The following is a 21016-nucleotide window of genomic DNA, read 5'->3' on the forward strand; positions in this document are numbered from 1 at the left end:
CTAGGGTAATGGTTAGTGTAAAGAAACTTTTCTATAGCCATTTGTTTGCAATGTTTACCATATCTCATCGAGATAGAGAGGTTTTGTTATACAGAGTATCTTTTTCATAGTTCCAAAGTTACTGTTAATATTTGTCTTGAGGCAATAATACAATTCAGGTTTATTTTATTCTTTGAAAAAGGAGCATTTATGAGATTCTTGGACACCATGAAAAATTTCATAGCAGATGGAATGGAAATGGCAGAAAGATCATACTTGTGTATCTTGGCATGCCTTTTTGTAACTTGCAGAGAATAATTCCCTCATTGGGAGGCCAGATAAAATATTCTTTTCACCTACAGCAAGGATATCCGAAGCCAACTTTTAACATTATTACTATTGGCTTGTGAGGTCAATGCTGTCCTCAACTATTAAGTCCAGGACTGCAATACGAATTTAAGTGTTATATAAAAGCTTTAGGTAACTTCCTAACAAATTGTTTTACTCTGATTCTAGAAGTATATGTGGTCTCTACCAGCTAGAATTTATCCAACTGAAGCCTACTCTGGATATTCATAACTGCCATGCTTCTTTTGCTGAGACAAATAAAATATACTGAAAGGAGCATAAGTTTGTGTGGGAGATTAGTGCAGATGAGCAATACATTAAAAACAGGTTGATAGACAGCAATTAGTGATACTTTTTAATTCATCCAAGGGATTTGACTATCATTTGCTATCCTTTTCCTTTAACTTGTCTCTTTTTCCTCCATTTGGAATTTGGAAAAGCTGGCAATTTTGTTCAAAATTACTTCCAATCTTTCTGAAATAGTTTTGCCCTTTCATTCTTTTAACTTTTCCAAGCAACCTATGGTAGATGTTTTATTCATACTTCTAAAGTACTGATTGTGCATGGCTCAAAGTGAACAGAAAACAATTTTAATAACAAGGTTGGGCCTCTATTCTATCTGTATGATATACCCACACAATATGGCCATTCAGATACAGACAGTTGGATTGGGATCGATCTGGTCCACTGTCCAACTGGTCACGTGTGGTGCCTGTTTGCCAGCCCAGAATTACATTTTCCATTTGCAGAACACCAAATTAGAAGACCCCTGACACCTAAGAAGTGCTCCAAGTGATGGGATCAGCTCCGGGCTGTGAGGAGATCTCAGGCAGCACATCCTGAGGTCCTGCACCAGCCGTTGCCACTCTCAAAGCCTTTGAACTGTTTTTAATTTTTTTTCTGGTATCAAAGGCATTCAGCAATTAGATTCAAATATTTAAAAAAATAAATATTATTTAACATTTTAGGTGTACTAAAAAACTTCAATAATAAATAACAGAAAACATAAAATGAAGTAAAATAGTTCAAGCACTTACCTGTGGTTTGCTCTTACCAAAGGGTCAGCAGCACAATTCAAATGAATGGGGCTACCATTCTCAAGTCAACCCACCCTGGTATAAAGCTGTAGGTCAGATGCAAAGTGCATTCAGTTCCACTGCACAGTACACCTGTGACCCACTCAGCGGGACCTTAGATGTGCTAAAATCTGATCTATAGCTCAAGTCAAGCTTCCACAATTGCCTGAGCAAATACAAAAGTTCATCACAATCTGAACCATGAACGGCTCGATTTAGTCTGCAACAACAAGACTATTACTTCATACTTCAAAGCATAATCTGATATGCAAGCTGCACTGAAATAAACAGCAGGAAGTTTCATGACAATCATTACACCAAATTTGTATAAATTTAGGACAAAATGAAAGGATGCATTTACTCACTCATTAAAAATCAGGTCTGGAGCAAAGTACAGCATTTTTCCTTTGACGTGTTTATATGATCGCCATCCCATTGCGAATACCATCAAGCCCATCCACGAGTACTGAATAAGGGTCATTTGATCATCTATGTGCAAGTTCCGAAATCCTGTAAATACATAAGGCAATGTTACAAAATTTCCTTGTTGCTAGCACTATTGGCAGTAATGTACCATTGTGTATGCAGTATCTAGAATTTAAAAAAACATTTATTCGCTTTAAAAGTCAATAAATCATCACACTTTACCACTTCTCTGAGTGTAATTTGTTAAAACTGATAGTTTACTCACCTGCAATTTAGAGTAACTTAATTTATCTTAACAAAGGTCCCATTGATCTGAAGGCTGTACTTCCAAAGGTTTGAATTATGGCTTTTTGATATTGCTTTATGAGATAATTTTCAGCCGAATTCCACCTTATTCTCACCAGAGTCATCCAACAATGATTATTTAAATTTGTCTAAAATAGCATGGTTAGTGGTCATCATTACAAATTGGCGAACTTTACCCCTTTTTCCATCTAGGCGTTTGGAAGCAGAAAGATGTATTGTTTCTTCTCCTTTTCCAACAGATTTTGAATAGTTCAGATGCAGAAAGGCTATGACTTATGGAAATTCCCTCATATTTGTAAGGATTGTGTAGAGCACCAATATGCTTCAGTTCCAATTATTAAATGCTACTTTCCTTCACAATTTTGACAAAACTATTAATTATATATTAATTAATTAATGAACAGTCTGGTGCTGCAAGACCTGGAGAGAACTGGATTGGCATTGAAATGGTACTGAGATGGAATCCTTGTGGAAATAATATAGATCCATGCAGGATGTCAGAAACAGTGTAAAGCACATTAATGTTGTTGATCAATTAATATTTTGGTTGAAACCGTGGAAGAAAGTGGCAGATAATAATTGGAAATGAGACAAAGTGGAAACTCCAAGTACACAATCCTTACTAATATGAGGGGCCCTAAATCAAAATGAGCAGCAATTTGACTTTAGGTATACAGCATGAGGTATGGGGCAACATGAAACTGCGGATGTCATAGAGATACTGGGTTGTATCTTTACATTAAATTGGTATCTTAATCACAATAGGGTTTGCAATTATTTGGGCACAAAATGACTTGGTAATTTGCAGAATTCAGCATTTTTAACTAGATGGCAAGAAAATCAACCTAACCGTATCTTCTTTCAAAATATGTGAATGATGAAAAGGGAAAAGTCCCTTGCACTGTTCTCTCTCTCACACACAGAGACTGCTTCCAAATGGCTCCAAGCTCTTCATCAGAGTTAAAACCAACATCTGAGCACACTTGATATTCATCAACTTTCCATTAGAAATATGCCATTTGGAGAGTGGTAAGTGGTTTCAAAATTGAATCACAAAATTGCACTTAAAAGGTGAGCAAAGAGCAGTGTTGAAGGACAGAAAAATGCAGAATTGCAATAGCAGAGGTTCAGTATCATCACTGACCTTAGTTGCCTCAGCAGTTAGATCTTAAAAGCCAGCTTTCAGACTAAGAAGAACTATCCAGAGGATTTGTTTAAGCATACACTGAAAGGTGATCACAGTACTGTGATGAAGACTTTGACTCAGAGTTAATCCACCAGATGCATCCTGAGCATTATTACTACACAATAGGTGTCTTCATTAAAACAAGCAGTATCTATCTCAGAGATCTAACAGGTGCAAAATACACATTGTAGGAGAGTCCTCTGTGATCACTCTCACTGCAGCCTTTGAGGTGTTAAGATTCATAATTCCTGGTGTGATTATATTCATATTTAATTCACTGGGAGACAGAATGCAGATGGGCTCATTGCAGTACAATGACACAACCTTTACTAGATCCACAGGTCTCATGGTTATTTGTTACTCTTCAGTTATTTCCATCATGCCTTTGCTCAGAGTAATATAGCACAGCATTTAGCATACCACCATTTTTGAAACCTTTTCTGATGTATAAAGTCTTTCAATTATTTGAAATGTCACCTATATTTTAAAAATGCTCGATGGATCTCCTACCTTAACCACTTGCCTTCTTACAGTGCTGAGGGCATATACAGGCAAAGCAAAACAACTGCGTGCCTTTAGGGTTTATCCATGTCTCATTATACTTCATGTATCAAAAATTGCATTGAAAGGCAGTTGATTTGCGCACAGAAAGATCAAACAAACAGTATTGAGATAAAAGAGCAGTCAATTTGCTTCTGGTGGTGTTAATTGTAAGAGGAATGTTGGGAATCTAAGTTCTTTGAACAGCACCACTTTTACCATTCAATTAAACATGCAAATAAGTTCTGGGTTTAATATCTTATCCAAAGAATGGTATTTCTAACAATTTGACACTGCTCATCTCTGTTGTGAACTGAAGGATTAACTTTCCATTCAGAATGATATAATCGGCACACAAAGCATCATGTGCTCTGGTAGCAGCATATAATCAATGTCTATAAATGGGCACTCCCACAAAATGGACTCTAGCAACAAATGGACAAGTATCAAGTACTGTACATTATGAAACATATGAAATAGCCTTTGAAACTACTCCCACATAATAATGTATAGCTAGGCTCCAAATCCGAACACACTGATAAATGACATTCCTGTGGAGCCTGAATTTCTGACAAAATTGGGGCTAATATGTTGAATGGAGACAGGGTGCTATGGAAGGGGCCTGAGAAATAGGGACTAGGGGAAGAGAAATGGGGCTTGGAAAGGACTTAACAGACAGAGTTTCCCCTTACCTACAGTTTTCCTTTGGCTTCTTTTTGTTTGAACTGAATCAGGCAGCAGCACAAAAGTGCAAATAAAAGCTCTGAACTACTGTAATAAGGTACTTCCAATGACATTGGCCGGAAGTATGATCCAATGTCATGTGATATGATGCCAGTAATTCTACACCTTTTGTCAGATGATTGGTGGTCAGAGTATCAAACTTTAGAAATGTCTCCAATCAGAGTCAGCAAACATAATCCACTGCATGCAAGGCAAAGATAAGCTAAGAACAGCCCCTTCCCCTTAGTACTTCAAACATTAGCAGCTGGAGTAGGACAGTGGGGTCCTGGACAGAGGTTTATAAGACATTAATCCCCCACAAATTGTATTGATATTTCAGATATCCTGGCCTGACAGCATTCACCTTGCTTTGATCAATATAATCTCTAAGGATGGAGGTATCATTCCTTTCTCAGAAAAGGACCAAGAGATGGCAACATACAGAAGAACATAACAGAGGATTAACTGGAATCATTTCCCAATGGGAGGCAATCAGAATTAGTCACACTCCCAGGTAAGGATAAGTAAAAGGAAGGAATATATCATGAGATTCAGCTAATTCTGAAACATCTGTCTTGTCTGATTTACTGCATCTGTAATGACTTTTTAAAAACAAGGACACCTGCAAATGATGAACAACTAATGCATGTTCATTAAGAACCCTTAATTTACACAATGAACTTACACATGACTCTTAAGGAAACTGACAGTGTCGAAGTTGCTGCACTCCAAGCAACTTACACATATTCCTTTGTAATGCTGTGATTGCAATGATCTTTGTAATTGAAGCACTGAGCACAGGTATACAGAGAGCCAAGATGAATGAAATACAAGGCTCTGTATCAACAGGAAACCAACTAAAATATGGTTGAGAAGCAGTTAATTAACTTTCAACGAGATCTTAATATATTGAAACTGAAATAAGCTTAAAAGTTTGATTAGAGTTGCAATTCCTACCTTCTATTAAAATAAACTCTGGAAACACAAGATATACTGTATTCTCAATTTCAGCAACACAAAAGGTGCTGGAGGAACTCAGTGGGTCCAGGTGAAGGGTCTCAACCTGAAACGTCGACTGTCCATTTCCCTCCATAGATGTTCCCTGACCCGCTGAGTTCCTCCAGCGCCTTTTGTGTTGCTCCAGATTCCAGTATCTGCAGTCTCTAGTGTTCCCAATTTCAGCATATTGTTTTAGTTATAACTATAAAACACTCCAAGGTCCTACGATCTATATAAGTTTTGATTTTTTTAAATCATTTTGCAAAGCAGTGCTCTTGATACACATTGGAGTAATTAAACTCGTGAATAATTGGCTTTCCAAGACTTATGGGACTAATTTTCATTTTTACCTCATGAGCAGTAATCAGGTACAGCAGACCTATGGGAACAAATCAGGCAGTTGAAGTGTAATTTTCTTTGTCAGATTATCGGCCTTCAGTCGAAGATGAAAATTCACTGCGTGGACTTGGAAATCAGTGAGGATCAAAGCAGTCACCACTGAAAATCTGAATGCCAGGAGGACTTGTAACTCAATAAGCTTCCTTGCTGAGGTCAATGCATTCAAAATCTCTATTTTCCAACTTAAAACAAGCTTGACAAAACCAGACATTCAAAGAGGATAAACGAGATCTTAAAACTAGGCTCAGCTATCAAGAAGAATTAAAAGGAAATGCATTCTGCATGAACATATACCAGAAGCATAATAAACAGCTTGAATCATAGCTCAGAGGTTCTGTAGTTATTAGTTTCCAAGATGAGTTCCTGTTGATTCTTCTCATAATCCAGTCCTTGTTCTTAAACTGTTTGGTGGCTGGGGCTATTGTCTGGTTGGAGTATGCTTGGACCCACTGGATCAATTTGCATTCAGTCTTTAGGTTAATTCCAATGTGTATCTGTTACTAATGCCAATGCATTATTGAGATGCAGCTCTGATCAAAGTAATTTTATAAAAGGACATAAAAATTGTTCCTTGTTGCATAGTTTTATTTGATGCTGTGTATGCAGCACAAAGCAGCACATCCGTATAATTCCTTTTAATTCATTTTAGCTTCTTGCCCTTTCATTAGGACAGCACCCGAAAATTAAGCAGCTCAAACTGCATGTAAAACGAGAATTTAAATTCATCCTTTAGAACAGACAAGGTTGGAATATTCCTGCTAACCTTTAGCAGTTCAAGATAGGATGGTGAAGAGTGGTGGGCTATCTGACAGTTCTTCATTGTGTGAACCCTTCTTGGATAATAATTGAGATTAAACCCAACATTCATGGCTTCTTTCAAATGCAGCATGTGGACACTAACTTCATCGAGTTTGCTGATTCGGCTGATTTTTCCTATAACATGATGTTTTGTGTTACCTTTGCCTTAATATTTTAAGTTGCTCACAACTTACTTGCTGGTCTTTGACCTGGTTGAAGATTCACTTCTTCTGTGGATGTTGAGATAGTTTTATGTCTCCAGAATACTTTGGAGAAAGAAGCACTAATGTTGGTGTATCATTGAACACAGAGGACTCCAGCATGCCGGGTGCAGAAAAAGATATGGTCATTTCTTTAAATATTTTTGCGCAGTTCTGCTCAGTGGACCTCTGAAATATTTCACATCATTGACTTGCTAAAGGACAAAAGCAAACTGCCTATTCACAGTCACTGGAAATAACAATGAAAATAAAATTGTACAGGGTTCAGTTAACCTCATGGTCAAGTTACAGATGTGTGCATTTGGTGGATGAAGCTCTACAAAAGATTCAAAATATCTGTCTTATTGCATTGGCGTCCATTTCATTACACTCTGAGAAGAACCTGGTGAAGAATTTTTACATTCATGATGTTGGACAACTGCAAATTGCTGTAACATTGTTTCTCCATCCATATTGGGAAAGGCTCTTATTGTAGTCAATACAATGATGGAAAGATATAAAAGGTACCAGCAAACAACTGCATGATGTAACAAAGCTTTGAAAGAAAGCATGTGAAAAGATCTAAAAAAACACATTTCTATTACTGGTGAAGATGGCTACCAAACTGATAACAGGAAAAATGGAGAATCAAGTAAATGTGGTTTACAATGCAATTGGCACATTGTGGAGATTGCCGCAGTCACTACTATCAGAAGAAGCTTTTGGAATTCTAAAGATGTTTTCACTTCTGTCCTTACTTCTTTCTTTCCCTGTTTTTCACTGGATGATGATAATTTGCTGATATAACTTTCCATTAGAGTCTGTCATCTTATGACACATTGGCCAAATATCCATTCTTTGAGTGAACAAAGACATTTCACATTGGCAGACTATTCTCCTGCAGGGGCAGTGCAGCTAAGAATAAGTCTGATCCCAGCAGAGATCCATTCTGCCATTGTTCTGCCTGGAATTGATTAGAATGATCAGAAAAAGGAATCTCTGTTGATCTCCTGTCCCTCCTCCTGAGACACTAAAACACAATATGGCTTGCCTGTCACTGAGCAGCCAATCAGAATTTGTTTTTTTTCCAATCTAAAGGAGGCCATATCATGAGCAAAAACCAGGATCAAATCTAGAACAATTCAAGTGTATGTAGTAAAAATGACAAATGCAAGAATCATTTTTTTAATGTTGGATTTTTCAGGGCTGAATTCATTGCAAGTGAAAGGAAAATCTAATTTTATCAATGCAAATGCGATTGTCAGAACACAGCAAATGGTATAAGTTATTCAGCCCTTTGAGTCTGTTCTCCCATTCAATTACACCATAAATTAATCCATATTTCTATGGACTCTTATAACCCAAACAAAAACTTACCATTCTCATAGATACTTTCAATTGATCTCAATTCAACAATGTCTTGGGCGAGATAGCCCAGCTTTGCATTACTCTTCATAATAAGAGTCGCTTCCTGACATTACTTCTGAATGGCCTGTCCATAATTTTAAAATTACTCTTGTTTGTTCTGAACTCACCCAACTCCAGAATCAGTGTTATCAAATGTGCCGACCATCTTATTCACCATAATTACTGCAAAACTTAATGTTTTACATTCAAATAAGCATAAGCTTGATCTATGCAACTTATTTCCATAATTCAATGCTCTTCTTGTCAGCCTCACTCTAGCAAATTTGTATTTCATCCCCTTCAACGACAATGCATCCTTCTTATATTCCAAATAGTATCTAACTGGGGTTCTGCATAACCATAATGCTTTTTTGCATTCCTACCCTTTTCAGTTAAAGTTTAATTCTGCAGTAGCTTTTGTATTTTTTTGTACTCAATAACTGTTTTTAAGTGATAAATGTAATAGTCATCTATATGTCTCATTGCTTCACCACACCTCTCAACTTCTCACTATTTAGAGTCTGCTCTAACCTCTTAGATCCAAATTGGATGATCTTTTGTCTCCCTAAGCTGAATTCCATCTACCACAATTTTGCCCAAATGCCTGATTTACTAATGTAACTTTTTGTTCTCATTCACTCTACTTACTGTGCCAGATAATTTGGTGTTGTCAGAAAGCTTGGTTACATACACTATATTTGCCAGTGGTAGACTTGGTGTGTAGTGGCAGCCTTCCGTCATTACCATCCTGTCAGTGCACTGTGAACACTGAACTGGCACCCAGCTGTAGCTTCACTGGCACAACAATAGACTGCCTGAATGTTGGCAATGCCAAACGCAAAGTCAGGTGTTGTTATAATTGTGGTGAGGATTGAGAGTAGATTAATGTGTTATTGGCTAATTCGGAAGAGTTTTCATGTTCTGGCCCCAGAATGAAAATTTTATAAATTATTCCATCAGAAGAAAATTTGAATGTAGCAACGTGGAACATGCTCCAGCCGAGTGAACTCTAAAGCATCATATTTTTCATGCACATCATAGACTCTGATCTGCATGTTAAAAGGATGCAATGTGTACAACAATTTGAGTATCAAGGGCTGTGCAGTGATAGTCCTTTACTGGGTGATAGGAAGGAATTATTTCTTCCCTGCAATTTTCAAATGTGCAGTTTTTCCAACATGAGCCTCTCCCAACCTGAGGCCAAGTTTCTTTAATTCCTTATTTATATTCTGCTTGCCAAATTCTGTCCCTTAAATGGGCACTAAGGCACTGATCCATCTTCTTCTGACCAACCAAGCCAATTTTAATCTGTACTTATTCGCTCTCCTCCTGAACAGAGCAAGTTCTCCTGGTCCTTACATTCAACCCTCCACATTCAATAGGTCATCCTTTGCAATTTCCACCAGCTTCTGCAAGGGTTCTCTACGAGACACAAACTCCCTTCCCTCCCCTTTCAATATCTCATAGGCATTGCTCCCACCGTGAATCCCTGGTCCTCTCCACCAACTAAGCCCCATCGTATGGCACCTTCCCATACTAAGGCAGGAGTTGCAGTAGCTGTCCTTTCACCTACTCCCCTCCCACCATCCAGGGACCCAAACAGTCTTTCCAGGTGAAGCAACGATTCACTTTTACTTCTTCCAATCTAGTGTACTGCATTTCGTGTTCACAATGTGGTTTCCACTATATTTGAGAAACCAAACGTTGATCACTTTGCGGAACATCTGTGTTCAGTCTGCAAGCGTGACTCTGAAATTCCAGTTCCCTGCCTGCCTAATGCTCCAATTCATTCCCATTCTAATCTACCTGGCTGAGGCCTCTTACACTGTTACAATGTGGTCCAATATAAGCCTAAGGAAGAAAAGCTCATCGTTATCTGGGCACTTTTAACCTACTGGACTCGATATTGAATACTCACCATTCAATATTGAGTCTGGAAGGCTACAAAGTGCCCAGATGGAAGATGAAGTTTTGTTCCTTAAGCATATATTGGACCTCATTGTAACACTTCTTTCAGTGTGTATCAGAACTGGCCATTTCTGCCAACTGATCATCTGTGATTTTCTCTCTCTCTCTCTTTCTCTCTGTGGCCTGCTGAGCATGTCCCATAGCCCTACTATTCGCAACACACAAAAACAAAGAAATATGATGTGCTTCTAACTGCTACATTAACACATTTGGTATCACCTTATCAGAGATATTCCCTATGTTCTACTACCCATCCTCCACCTTCTCTGTGACTGAAAACTCACTTATTTTCTATTTTTCTCAGTTCTGACAAGGGTCTTGGACCTGAAACGATCTCATTATCTTTTCCAAAGGTGTTGCCTTATCTGCTGAGTGTCTCCAGCATTTTCTGTATTGTTTCAGATTTCTAGCATCAGCAGCTTTTTTTTTGTTTTCAATGTTGACTTACCTTCTAGGGCCTCTGCTTCTTTCCTGTCAGGTAATGACAAGTGGGCAGTGGGCACCCTTGTCATCCATTGGTTAAAATGCTACTAGGGTCCTAAAAACATTATAAAACCTCGTGGTGTTAATGGCTCTGCTGACTGAGTCAAGCATGTCCTTCAATTGCCTAAATAAAGGACCCAGATTAGGTGAAGATCGGAGCAAATCGAACAGTAATGAGTGGTGAGATTCTGGAAGCAATGTTGACCCTGTGGCTGTTCTAGTTTCACCTAATAAGGGGAGTCATAAATTTTTTTCACATTGCGAGTATGTGGTAAAAGGAGAAAACAATGGTTTGAAAGTCTTATCAGAAAATCAATTGCAAATATCCTTTCCATTCTATGATGCCTTTTTAATTCTGGTTAGAGATTTGTAAAAGATTTACTAACCTGAATCAAATATCAATCAATTTTTTTTAAGTTCTATCCTGCTATACTGCTTCTTCCAACTTGCTATTCATGGCAAAAGATATGTCAGTTCTTTTCCAATGTATTACTAATTATTTATTCGTATCAGTTATACTACCCAAACCATAACCAGGAAAATCCAAATGAGTCCTCTCAACTTTCCAATCCTGTTTGTTCTTAGCTCAAACACAACAGCTTATATGGAAATCATAAAGCTGCAGATGTTGGAAATCTGAAATAAAACCAGAAAGTGCTGGAAATATACAGCAGGTCAGGCAGCATCTGTGGAAAGGGAAAGATTTCACAAAACAGAGTCTTCCACCTGAAAAGTTATCTGTTTCTCTTTCCACAGATGCTCCCTGACTTGCTGAGTGTTTCTAGTATTTTTTCTTTTTACTTTACAACATCTTATATGCTCATCTTCCTCTTAATCTCCCCGCTGTGTTGAAATTATGATCTATTGCACCATCTTCTACTTTTCAAAAGGCTCAAATTGTGGAACTCCTCATCGCTGGTAGGCCTCTTTGTAGCCTACAGTATGCTGGCTTCTTAAACAACAGTTCAACATTAATTGGTTACAATTTTCTTAATTAACTTAAGCTCTTCTTTAATCTCTCCAACCTTGATGGTTTTGCCATCATTACGACTTTGCAACAAAATTAATTAAAATATTTCTTAGAGAATACTTGCTTTGAATTAATTCTCTTGTTATGACATGTTAATTGCACGTTTCCAAGTGTTTTATATCTATATCTTGTCATATCGACAAGATATTCTAGTTTGAAGTTAAGAGAAAATGTCACCTGCATGTAAAGAAATCGGATCATGAGTGTAATTTTTGATCTATATTTGGGTTCAGAATTTGAAAGGTAGGATGAAAAATTTAGTAGGCCTACTAAAAAAATCTTCACTCAGTAGTCAATGCTTCTAAAGCTGTTGGTACAAAGATAAAATTTTATATGTTCCTAAAAGTGGAAGTTGAACTCTAAGTTATTGACCAAATCACACCATTGTGAATTGGAAACCCATTATCCATTTGGCCTTGTTACGTCGATGTTAATGGAGAATAAAAGCATCAGACTGTAAAATGGTAACAAAGATAAATTCATGTTAAGAACGAGCAGGGCAACTGGACCTAGTAATTGGGCCAGATTCTGCTGCAACTTGTCGTCAGCTTATGGTTGCCCCTCCCCCTCGCAAACTTCTGCTGCTAAGCCTGAAGCTGGACTAACCGGGGTTGTATTGCTCCTAGTAACCTCAAACTGTTCTAATAAACACAGCAGGCCACCAGAGGTGAGTAGACCTCAGACAGTGCATCTAGAGGCCCTGCCCATGAATCTCCCTGATGGCCTTCTTATAGCTGGTGCTGTCAAAGCCCTTTTCATTGATTTCAAATGTCTCTGATGATTGGAGAGGTCTCGAAATTGTTGAAAAAAATTGTTATTAACATCACAAAGGCATATAGACCCTCACTGAGCTGTATACATCATGAACGTTACCATGAGACCCTCCCTGGGCCATTCAGTGCCTCACTCAGCTGTAGCATGGAGCTGCACAGCCCTCTCTACCTTTGCTAAAACCATAGGGGTTGTTTTGGATAAAACTTAAAAGAAGAGGAAGAAGAAAAGATTTGTAGGTGTACAAGAACATGCACATTGCATAAAACACAATATTTGAGGATAATGTTCTAATTGTTTCTACTCGGTCTTATTTGTTGACACAACTTATTGGTCAAGAACATTTCTGGGTGTTACCTTCTGTAACACATGGACTGATTTTGAATACTGGAGAAGACAAGGAATGCGTGGCTGTTTACGGATCCAGTTTGTGTTCCTGGAAGTAGGGATAAAAAAACAGGTTCGATATCCAGGTCTCAGATAAGTGGATTGATGGAGTCTAAGTGAACATTGCACAATTGAAAGCATCACGGGTATTGATATGTGATGCTCTCTGCTACTCTCCGCATTTGATTCCTCCTCTTCATCCAAACGGGTTTTGTCTTCTCAAGCTTGCATTTCTAATACTGACTGCCATGCCATGCTGCTTAGAATGCAGCAATCCATCATTATACTGAAGTCTCTGGCTGGTTCATATTAAAGAGCACCTCCAAATCCATCAAGGCATCACAAGCACCTCCTCTGCATGACAATGGCTTGCTGAATGGGATTCCTCATTATTTGCCATTTGGCTTTAGTTGTACTGTTCTTGGGTCTTATTGGTTCAATTCTTCAAGTACATTAACAGTCATATTCCAAAAGTCTTTTAATACTTAATGGTAGGTTTGCTTGGATGGGTGAAGAGGTTAAGTGAGGGTGGATGGCAAAAGGAGGCTAGCAAGAATCTTGGACAAACCTGCAGAATTATCTTCTTGTGGTTAAATATCAAAGGAATGGAAGACTTTCTGGTTGACGACACACCCGTGTGACCTAGGGATGCCTTGATAGACCACCACACATGGCATATAACACTCTTCATCTGAAATAAGCCAAACAAAAATGCAAGCAACACTAATACTGGTTGCCCTCACTGCAAGCAAAGTTAATAGATCTCGCTGTTCAGTCTGCAAATGCTTCACATTACAGACATAGTGTGTTGGTAGTGATTTAGGAGGGTGGATGAGATGCCAATCAAGCAGAAATTTTATTCTGGATCGTTTCAGCTATTTCAGTGCTGCGGAGGGTCTATCATCATCCTCCTGACTTGTGCTTTGTAGATGTTTGGGATGTCAGGGCACCCAGCCTATGACCAACTCTTGTTGCCAAAGTATTTATGTGGCTGGTCAATGGTGGTCCCCAGGACATTGATTATGGGGGACTTGGTGATGGCAATAACAGTGAATGTCAAAACTAGGCAGTTAGACTCTTTCTAATTGGAGATGGCTATTGCCTAACACTTGTATGGCGCATAGGATACTTCTTTTAATTGGTATATTCTGAATGTTGTCCACATCTTGCTGCCTGCTTCATTTTCTGAGGAGTTGTGATTTGAATTGAACATCGTCACTTCTGACCCTATGATAGAAGTTAAATCATTGATGAAGTACCCAAAGAACTCTTGCAGTTAATGTCCAGAGGGTTGGATAATTGACCTCCCACAACATTCAGGAAATTCTACCTCTACTGAGGTTTCTTCAGACTCCTGAGGCCAAGATATCTGCTGATGTCCTTTCTCTTGTGCACCTGTAGGTAGGTGAAGAGTAGCTTGCTGCCAGTCCTGAGGTCATTGCTGTTGCTCATCACGGCCTTAATATAAACACCAATCATGATGATGTGGTTGAGGAGAGCTAGCAAGTGCAGATAACAAGTTGGCACTTCCTGACCTCCGGTGCTGTCTGCATGGAGCCTGAACATTCTTCCTGATACCACTGGTCTGGTTTCTTCTCACATCTCCAAGACGTGGGGTTGGTTGCATAATTGCCCACTGTAAACTGCCGCTAGTGTGTAGGTGAGCGATAGAATCTGGGGGAGAATCGATGGGAATGTGGGGAGAATAGAATGGGAGTACCGTAAATTGGTGCTTGATCATCAGCATGATTCAATGGGCTGAAGAGCCTGTTTCCATGTCACGTGACTCAATGACTCTACGACAACTTTTGTGAAGAAAGGTTTTCACCAGTCAAAAAAGTTTTGGGGTTGCCACATCAATCAGCAGACCTATCTGTCAACACTGCAGCTGATATTCAATGCTGCAAATTCCAGGAAGCTTGGGAAACCCATGCATGTAGAGTTAGAACCTGAAATTTCCATGGTATAGTTCTTAATTGTTAATCCACTTCTGTGGGGGTTACCCAGATGCAGTCTGATGTACCCGAGTTAAATGTGGATGTCAGAGTGTCAGCGAGTCCAATGCACTGGAACTTAAAACACATTTAACCACCTAAGCGCTCCCAAACCCTCCCATTAAAAGTCCCTCTTCTTATTTTCTAAATCTTTTTAATATCCAAATCATTTTAAAGGTAATTTGATCACCCCATAACCTTTTATGATCAAGGGAACATAAACCAAGTTTATGCAACTTTATCTTATAATTGAACCTTTTCAACTTTGCATTATTCTGTTAGCACTGAGCTGCAGTCCTTCCCTCTGTCTCAAGGTTCTGTACCCAATATTGAATGGCTGATTTCAGAAGAAACCAAACAATCATCTTATGACAGAAGCAAAATCGATTCTGCACTTTTAAATTTCAGTTCCCTTGAATTAAAAGATAATGTTAAAAAATATTGGAACAGGAATAGCCCATTCTATCCATTGTGCAAACTCATTGGTCCATTGGCTCACAGCTGATTAAATTTAATTGACCAGTTTTGTTTGCATATTCTTTGTAACAAAAACCCTTAAAGCCCAGTTCTGAATACTCCAAAATCTCCCAGCATTTGTGGGGAGAGAATTTCAGATTCCTACTACTCTTTGACAAAATAATAGTTCCAGATTTCCCTCTCAAACAACTCAGCTGAAATTTTAAGATATGATCTCTTCTTCCTTGAGACTTCCTCCAAAGCAAATAGTCTCTTTGTATCAACACTTCTGAATCCACTTTCACATATTGAACATCTTGATCAAATCACTGTCTGATCTTCTATACACTAGGCAATACAAATTACATTTTTAACCTGTTCTTAGTATTTAACCTGAGCCCTAGTATCATTCTGGACATTGCTCTCCATATCCTCCAAGGAACTTTCCAAAGTGTGGTGTCCAATTGAACATCAATACTCCAGATGGAGTCTGACCAACTGCAGCAGAGCTTCCTGGCAGTTGAGACCCTTTTGAGAAAAAGGCAACATTATTTTTCTTTGATTACTTTCTGCTTTTACTTTTTTTGTGTGTTCATGCGTTCTCAGAACCCTTAGTTTTGTGGCAGTAACTGGAATAGTTCCTGTTGTAAAATATTTGAACTTCTCTCCTGGATCTTAAGAGATGACATTGCACTTCCAAACACTGAATTCCGGCTGCTACAACTTTTCCCATCCACTAATCTACATCAGCACATTTAAACTAAAAGTTAGAGCTGCTCATATCTATCAATCCATAGCCTAATGCCCAATAATGTCCTCACATATGAGAGCTCTAATTTTAGGATCCAGACTGATTTTCCAGTTATTTATAATCACTGTAAGTCAATCAGTAGTTTGAAATGTTTGACACCAGCATGTCAATGCAATTGCAATTTTTGCTTTCACAATCGAATAATTGTGTAATAATTCTCTCTGCCCCATTCACTGCCACTGTGATTGTAGCCTTCGTATCAACAGCCAAGTAATCTGTTAAATATATAATGGAGGTTGGGGGCCCATTACAAATTTAAAGTACCAACAGGAAAAACATTTGCTAAGGTTCGCCCAGTAGTTCTCCACATACTACAGCTTAATCAATTGTCCTCAAAGAAGTCTTATAATAAAGCAGAAAATGCTGGAAATACTCAGGAGGACAGGCTGCACCTGCGGGAAAAGAAACAGAGTTAACATTTCAGGTTGAAGACCCTTCATCAGAACTCAAGAATCATCAGAATTTCAGAAATCTTATAACATGGAATCTTATAACACATCCTCTTTCTGCATTGGTTAAATGCCTTTTTCTTTATCCAGTCTAAACCTGAATGTGGACTGCCTCAATCACCCACTGTGGCAGTGAATCCCAAAGCCTCATCACTCTCTGCGTACTGTCTTACCCACATGTTCTAAATCTTGTACGTTTAAATTAGGTTCTATGAACCTCATACACAATCTCATGGCTACTACAAAGGTCTGCTTCTATTCATCTTTCCTCATTTTAAACACTCCAATTCATTACTTCATCCATGACACACCTTCAAATTTATATTTCCTCATCCCAAATGAATTTTCTAACCTCAAATTATCTTTGTTATATTGTGAACCATAACATTGAACAAAACATTTTCCTGAGGTCTTGTTGCGAATTTACTCTTTCCCCTCCACCAGTTCCTCGCTCCTCTGACAAAACATAACTGCTGCCTCAATCCTCCTGCTACCCCATGGTGGTTTTGGGGAATGGTTCCAGGCCCAAGGGATTACTATCCCGTGGACATGTAAGGGAGCATAACAATGAAGGCTAAGAAGAGGTTTGATAGACTTGTTTAAGATCATGAAGGGTTTAGATAGAGGGAGTAAAGGGAGCTTATTGTTACAGTGCTTGAGTTTTGACATTTCGAATGCAATTTTGATTAGGGTAGTGAGGACAGATTCAATAGTAACTTTCAATAGGGGATAGGATATCCATTTGAAGGAGTAGGAGAGATTTGATGGTCTCATTGCCCCCACTCACTCCCCTCCACCCATTCTGTGCTGCTCTATTTTATGATTATGTGATCTTATCAATTATTCTTTGTGGATTCTCTGGTGTTTAAGAATTAACATTATCTCCTGTTGCTATATCTGGAAACTTCTGCTGCAATTTTTGCAGTCTGATATCCAATTCATTGATATGACCAGTGAACAGACATGGTCCAAGTCCTGAATTCCATGGAACACTTCCCACTTCCAACTATTCTGAAAAACTCTTATCCCCTTTTTAACACATTTTTAATTTACTTTGTTATCCTATGCCAACTTTCTTACACCCTTTTTAACTAAACTTTGTTAAAAACCTCCTCAAAGTCTGTAAATATGACCGTCAGCCCATGTGCTTCACATGGTACTAGTTTTCTTAAGCAAATTAATATTGTATCTGAATCCTATTGTTATAGAAACACAGAATTTTGAACACTTCATGAAAATTAGAATAAAAGTGAGACTGTTAATTGCATAATAAAAGAACTAAACCGTGGAGCTAGATTTTAGAAATTTAAAGGAATTGTAAAGTGCTGTAAGTTAACAATGTCTTAGCCTACCGTGGTAGCATAATCCGTCCTGGTAGTTTAAAGCCAGCAGATGATATTAGGTGCATCTGAAACTCTAAAGCTAAAAGTTTGAAATGAATACCAATAACTGTCAGTTCAAAATACTTTCCCTATCCCTCCTCATCTTTCCAAATCCCCTTTACATGTGAAGTAGCAATTTCTTCTGTTTCTTCCATTGTGGTATATTGCACTGATTGCTCACAATATGGTCTCTGCACTGGGGAGGCCAAATGCAGATTGGGCAACGGGTTTGCAGAACACCTCTTTTCAATCTTTAAGCCTGACTCCGAGCTCTCAGATGCCTAGCATTTCATGTTCTGGCTTTTCAAACTCAATGCATTCAATAATTTCAAATAAATAACATGCCAGTGATTTTATTCCAGAAGTCATCATTCTTACCCAATTCCTTTTGTAACTTCAGATAATCGTTCTGCACTTTCAACTAATCCGTGTTTTTATTACCTTGCACCTTGACCACTTTTATCATTCTATCACACACCTTCCTTTCCTCATCCCCTCTCAGCATATTAAATTGCCCTCTCTCTAAGATAAAAGCAAAAAAAACAAAGTATTCCTAGGAGGTCAGACAGCCTTGATACAGAACCAGTGTTAACGCTTCAGGTCAAAGATACTTCATCAGAACTAGAAAAGTAAGAAAGCAAGCATACTACAGAGAGGAGAAGGACAGAGAGAACAGAGAAAATGTCTGTGATAGGGTGGACGCCAAAGCTGTGCAGCTGACACAATTTTCTTTTTCGGACTCATCTAGGAGGGGGAAATGAATGCTAGTTAATCACAGCATCTCTGCCTGGGGGAATGCAGTTAGAGGAGAAAAAAAACATGCTGGAGATGCAGAACATAGCAGTAACTGGAAACCTGAAATAAAAGGGAATGCTGGAAATACTCAGCAGATCAGGCAGCATTTGTGGATGGAGAAAAATAGAGTTAATATTACAAGTGAATGACCCTCTCAGTAAAAATTGACCAATTCTGACACAGACAGGGAAGGCTGGTTATTTTAAATTTCCTCTATGTTCATGCCTCACCACCTTCATATACATCTCTACCTCCATATCTTTCATCTCCAAATTCCTCTCTTCCTTTATATATGCTTCTGATTCTATCCTCCTCTCTGCTATATATACCTCTCTTCTTCTATACATCTCACCTCTATATACCCCTTCAGCTCTATATTCCTCACATATCAACATATCTCTCTGTCTCCATATGCCTCTCCCCATCTATATATCTCTCTGCCTCTACATTTTTTACCTCTTTCAACTCTATATAGCTCCACTCCTATTCCTCTTTGCCTTTATAAACCTCACTGCATCTATATACTTCGCCCCTATACTTCTGTTTCTTTATACCTTCCCATCTCTATATGCATTCCTTTAAAATGCTCCTTAAAACTTAGATTATGTTCCTCTCTCTTAATATTCCCTTATGGTGCTTGATATCAAATTGGGTTTAATATTATTCTCGTGTTGTGCCAGAGGATGCTTGCATAAGGGGCTGCATGAAAAATGTTGTTGATGGAATGGTTATTAATATTAGTTGGGACAATACAAATTTCTGCTTATGTTCCTGCAACATCCATATTTTTTTATCCCATCTGAACAGCCACTTTTATTTATATTGTTTTCAAAGAGGCTTGAATAACTCTGAAGCTGGAGAGAATAAGCTTGAGACTGTCTCTACAGGCTGTTGCTAGAAGGCTGACAGGCAGTGAATAATTTGAAAAAATATTTGTATGTTTTAAAATTGCCTGGATTTTGCTTCAGAAATAATGGTGTAGCTAATGGGGCTCACTGATACTACAATGGAAATTGGTCAGAAACTTCAACTGTTTAATCATACCCAGTTAAACATGGAAACTAGGAAGATGATTTACATTTTTTCCTGTTCCTCTTGGACTTGTGCAATACCATGATCTTGCTGAGAGACTTGCCATCTAAGTTGCTACCCTCATGTGACTCATACCCTCTAAGCATAACAGAAACAGTTGGGGGCTAGTCCATTCCAGTCTATGGAAGCTTTAATCTTAATTATGAACAAAACACCCCTATTGCACTCTATATTCTGGAATCTCATCCTCTTATATTTTAATTACTGTTGTAAATTTTAACAGAAGTTTTATATTTTCTCTGCTTCTTTTATCTCTCTCTCTCTCTCTTTCATTTTCCTCTTTTTAGGCCTCTTGATTTGAGATTGAATTAATTATTCTGACTGATACTTTCTGATTCAGTCTCTGTCTGCCAGTTAATAATTCTCAATTTGATTGGTTAAGTAGAAACCCTGCTGCCTTTTCTTTGTGCAGGTTCTAGATCCAATATAAAAGAAGTGGTGGTGTTCTGGTTCTCTTAGTCTACAGCTAAGCTCCTGTGCAAAAGTCCACAGAAAGGCTGTGGATAAATGCAAGTGTAAAAGGCAACTTCTGTGAACAAAATCCAGCCTATTGCTTTTTATAGCACTAGCAGAATGAAGTGCATTGGAGAATTTTGGAACTAATTTGCCAAGAGTCTGAAATATAGTGACCCAGATAGTCATAATGACCTAGAATTTTCAAAAAAAATTCAATTTTATGCAGCAGTCAACAATTGTTTAAAACCTTTTAGTTCATGAGAACGGTGTTCAGCTAACCGAGATTGCCAGCAGGAATCAAAACTCAAAGTGTGTATACATCAGAGAAAGAACAACAATATGCAGCCCTGACTTTCTAACCAGGAGACTCATGAGGAAATTAGACCATATCTGCACAGAAAATACGGATGATTCAACCACTTCCTGACATTATTTCTTTCTATGTAAGACTTAACTTTTAGATGACGAAGTAAAACAATTTGTAGCTATAAATATGCTATTCAATTTGAAGTTTTATATTCAGGAACCAGGTATGAGAGTTTGAAACCAGGAAAT

At 38.2% G+C, this 21016-nt stretch overlaps 1 protein-coding gene across 6 annotated transcripts in view; it reads right to left on the reverse strand.

Moving 5' to 3' along the window:
* The window catches only part of LOC127575652 (progesterone receptor-like), a 253476-nt gene that overhangs the window by 51288 nt on the left and 181172 nt on the right, over positions 1-21016 (reverse strand). For all 6 annotated transcript variants that reach the window (XM_052025535.1, XM_052025538.1, XM_052025534.1 and 3 more), the window contains one exon: positions 1769-1913. In XM_052025535.1, the coding sequence (XP_051881495.1) occupies positions 1769-1913 (145 nt within the window). The remainder of the gene's footprint in view (positions 1-1768; positions 1914-21016) is intronic.

Source organism: Pristis pectinata, chromosome 11 (assembly GCF_009764475.1).
Source record: "Pristis pectinata isolate sPriPec2 chromosome 11, sPriPec2.1.pri, whole genome shotgun sequence".
NCBI lineage: Eukaryota > Metazoa > Chordata > Chondrichthyes > Rhinopristiformes > Pristidae > Pristis > Pristis pectinata.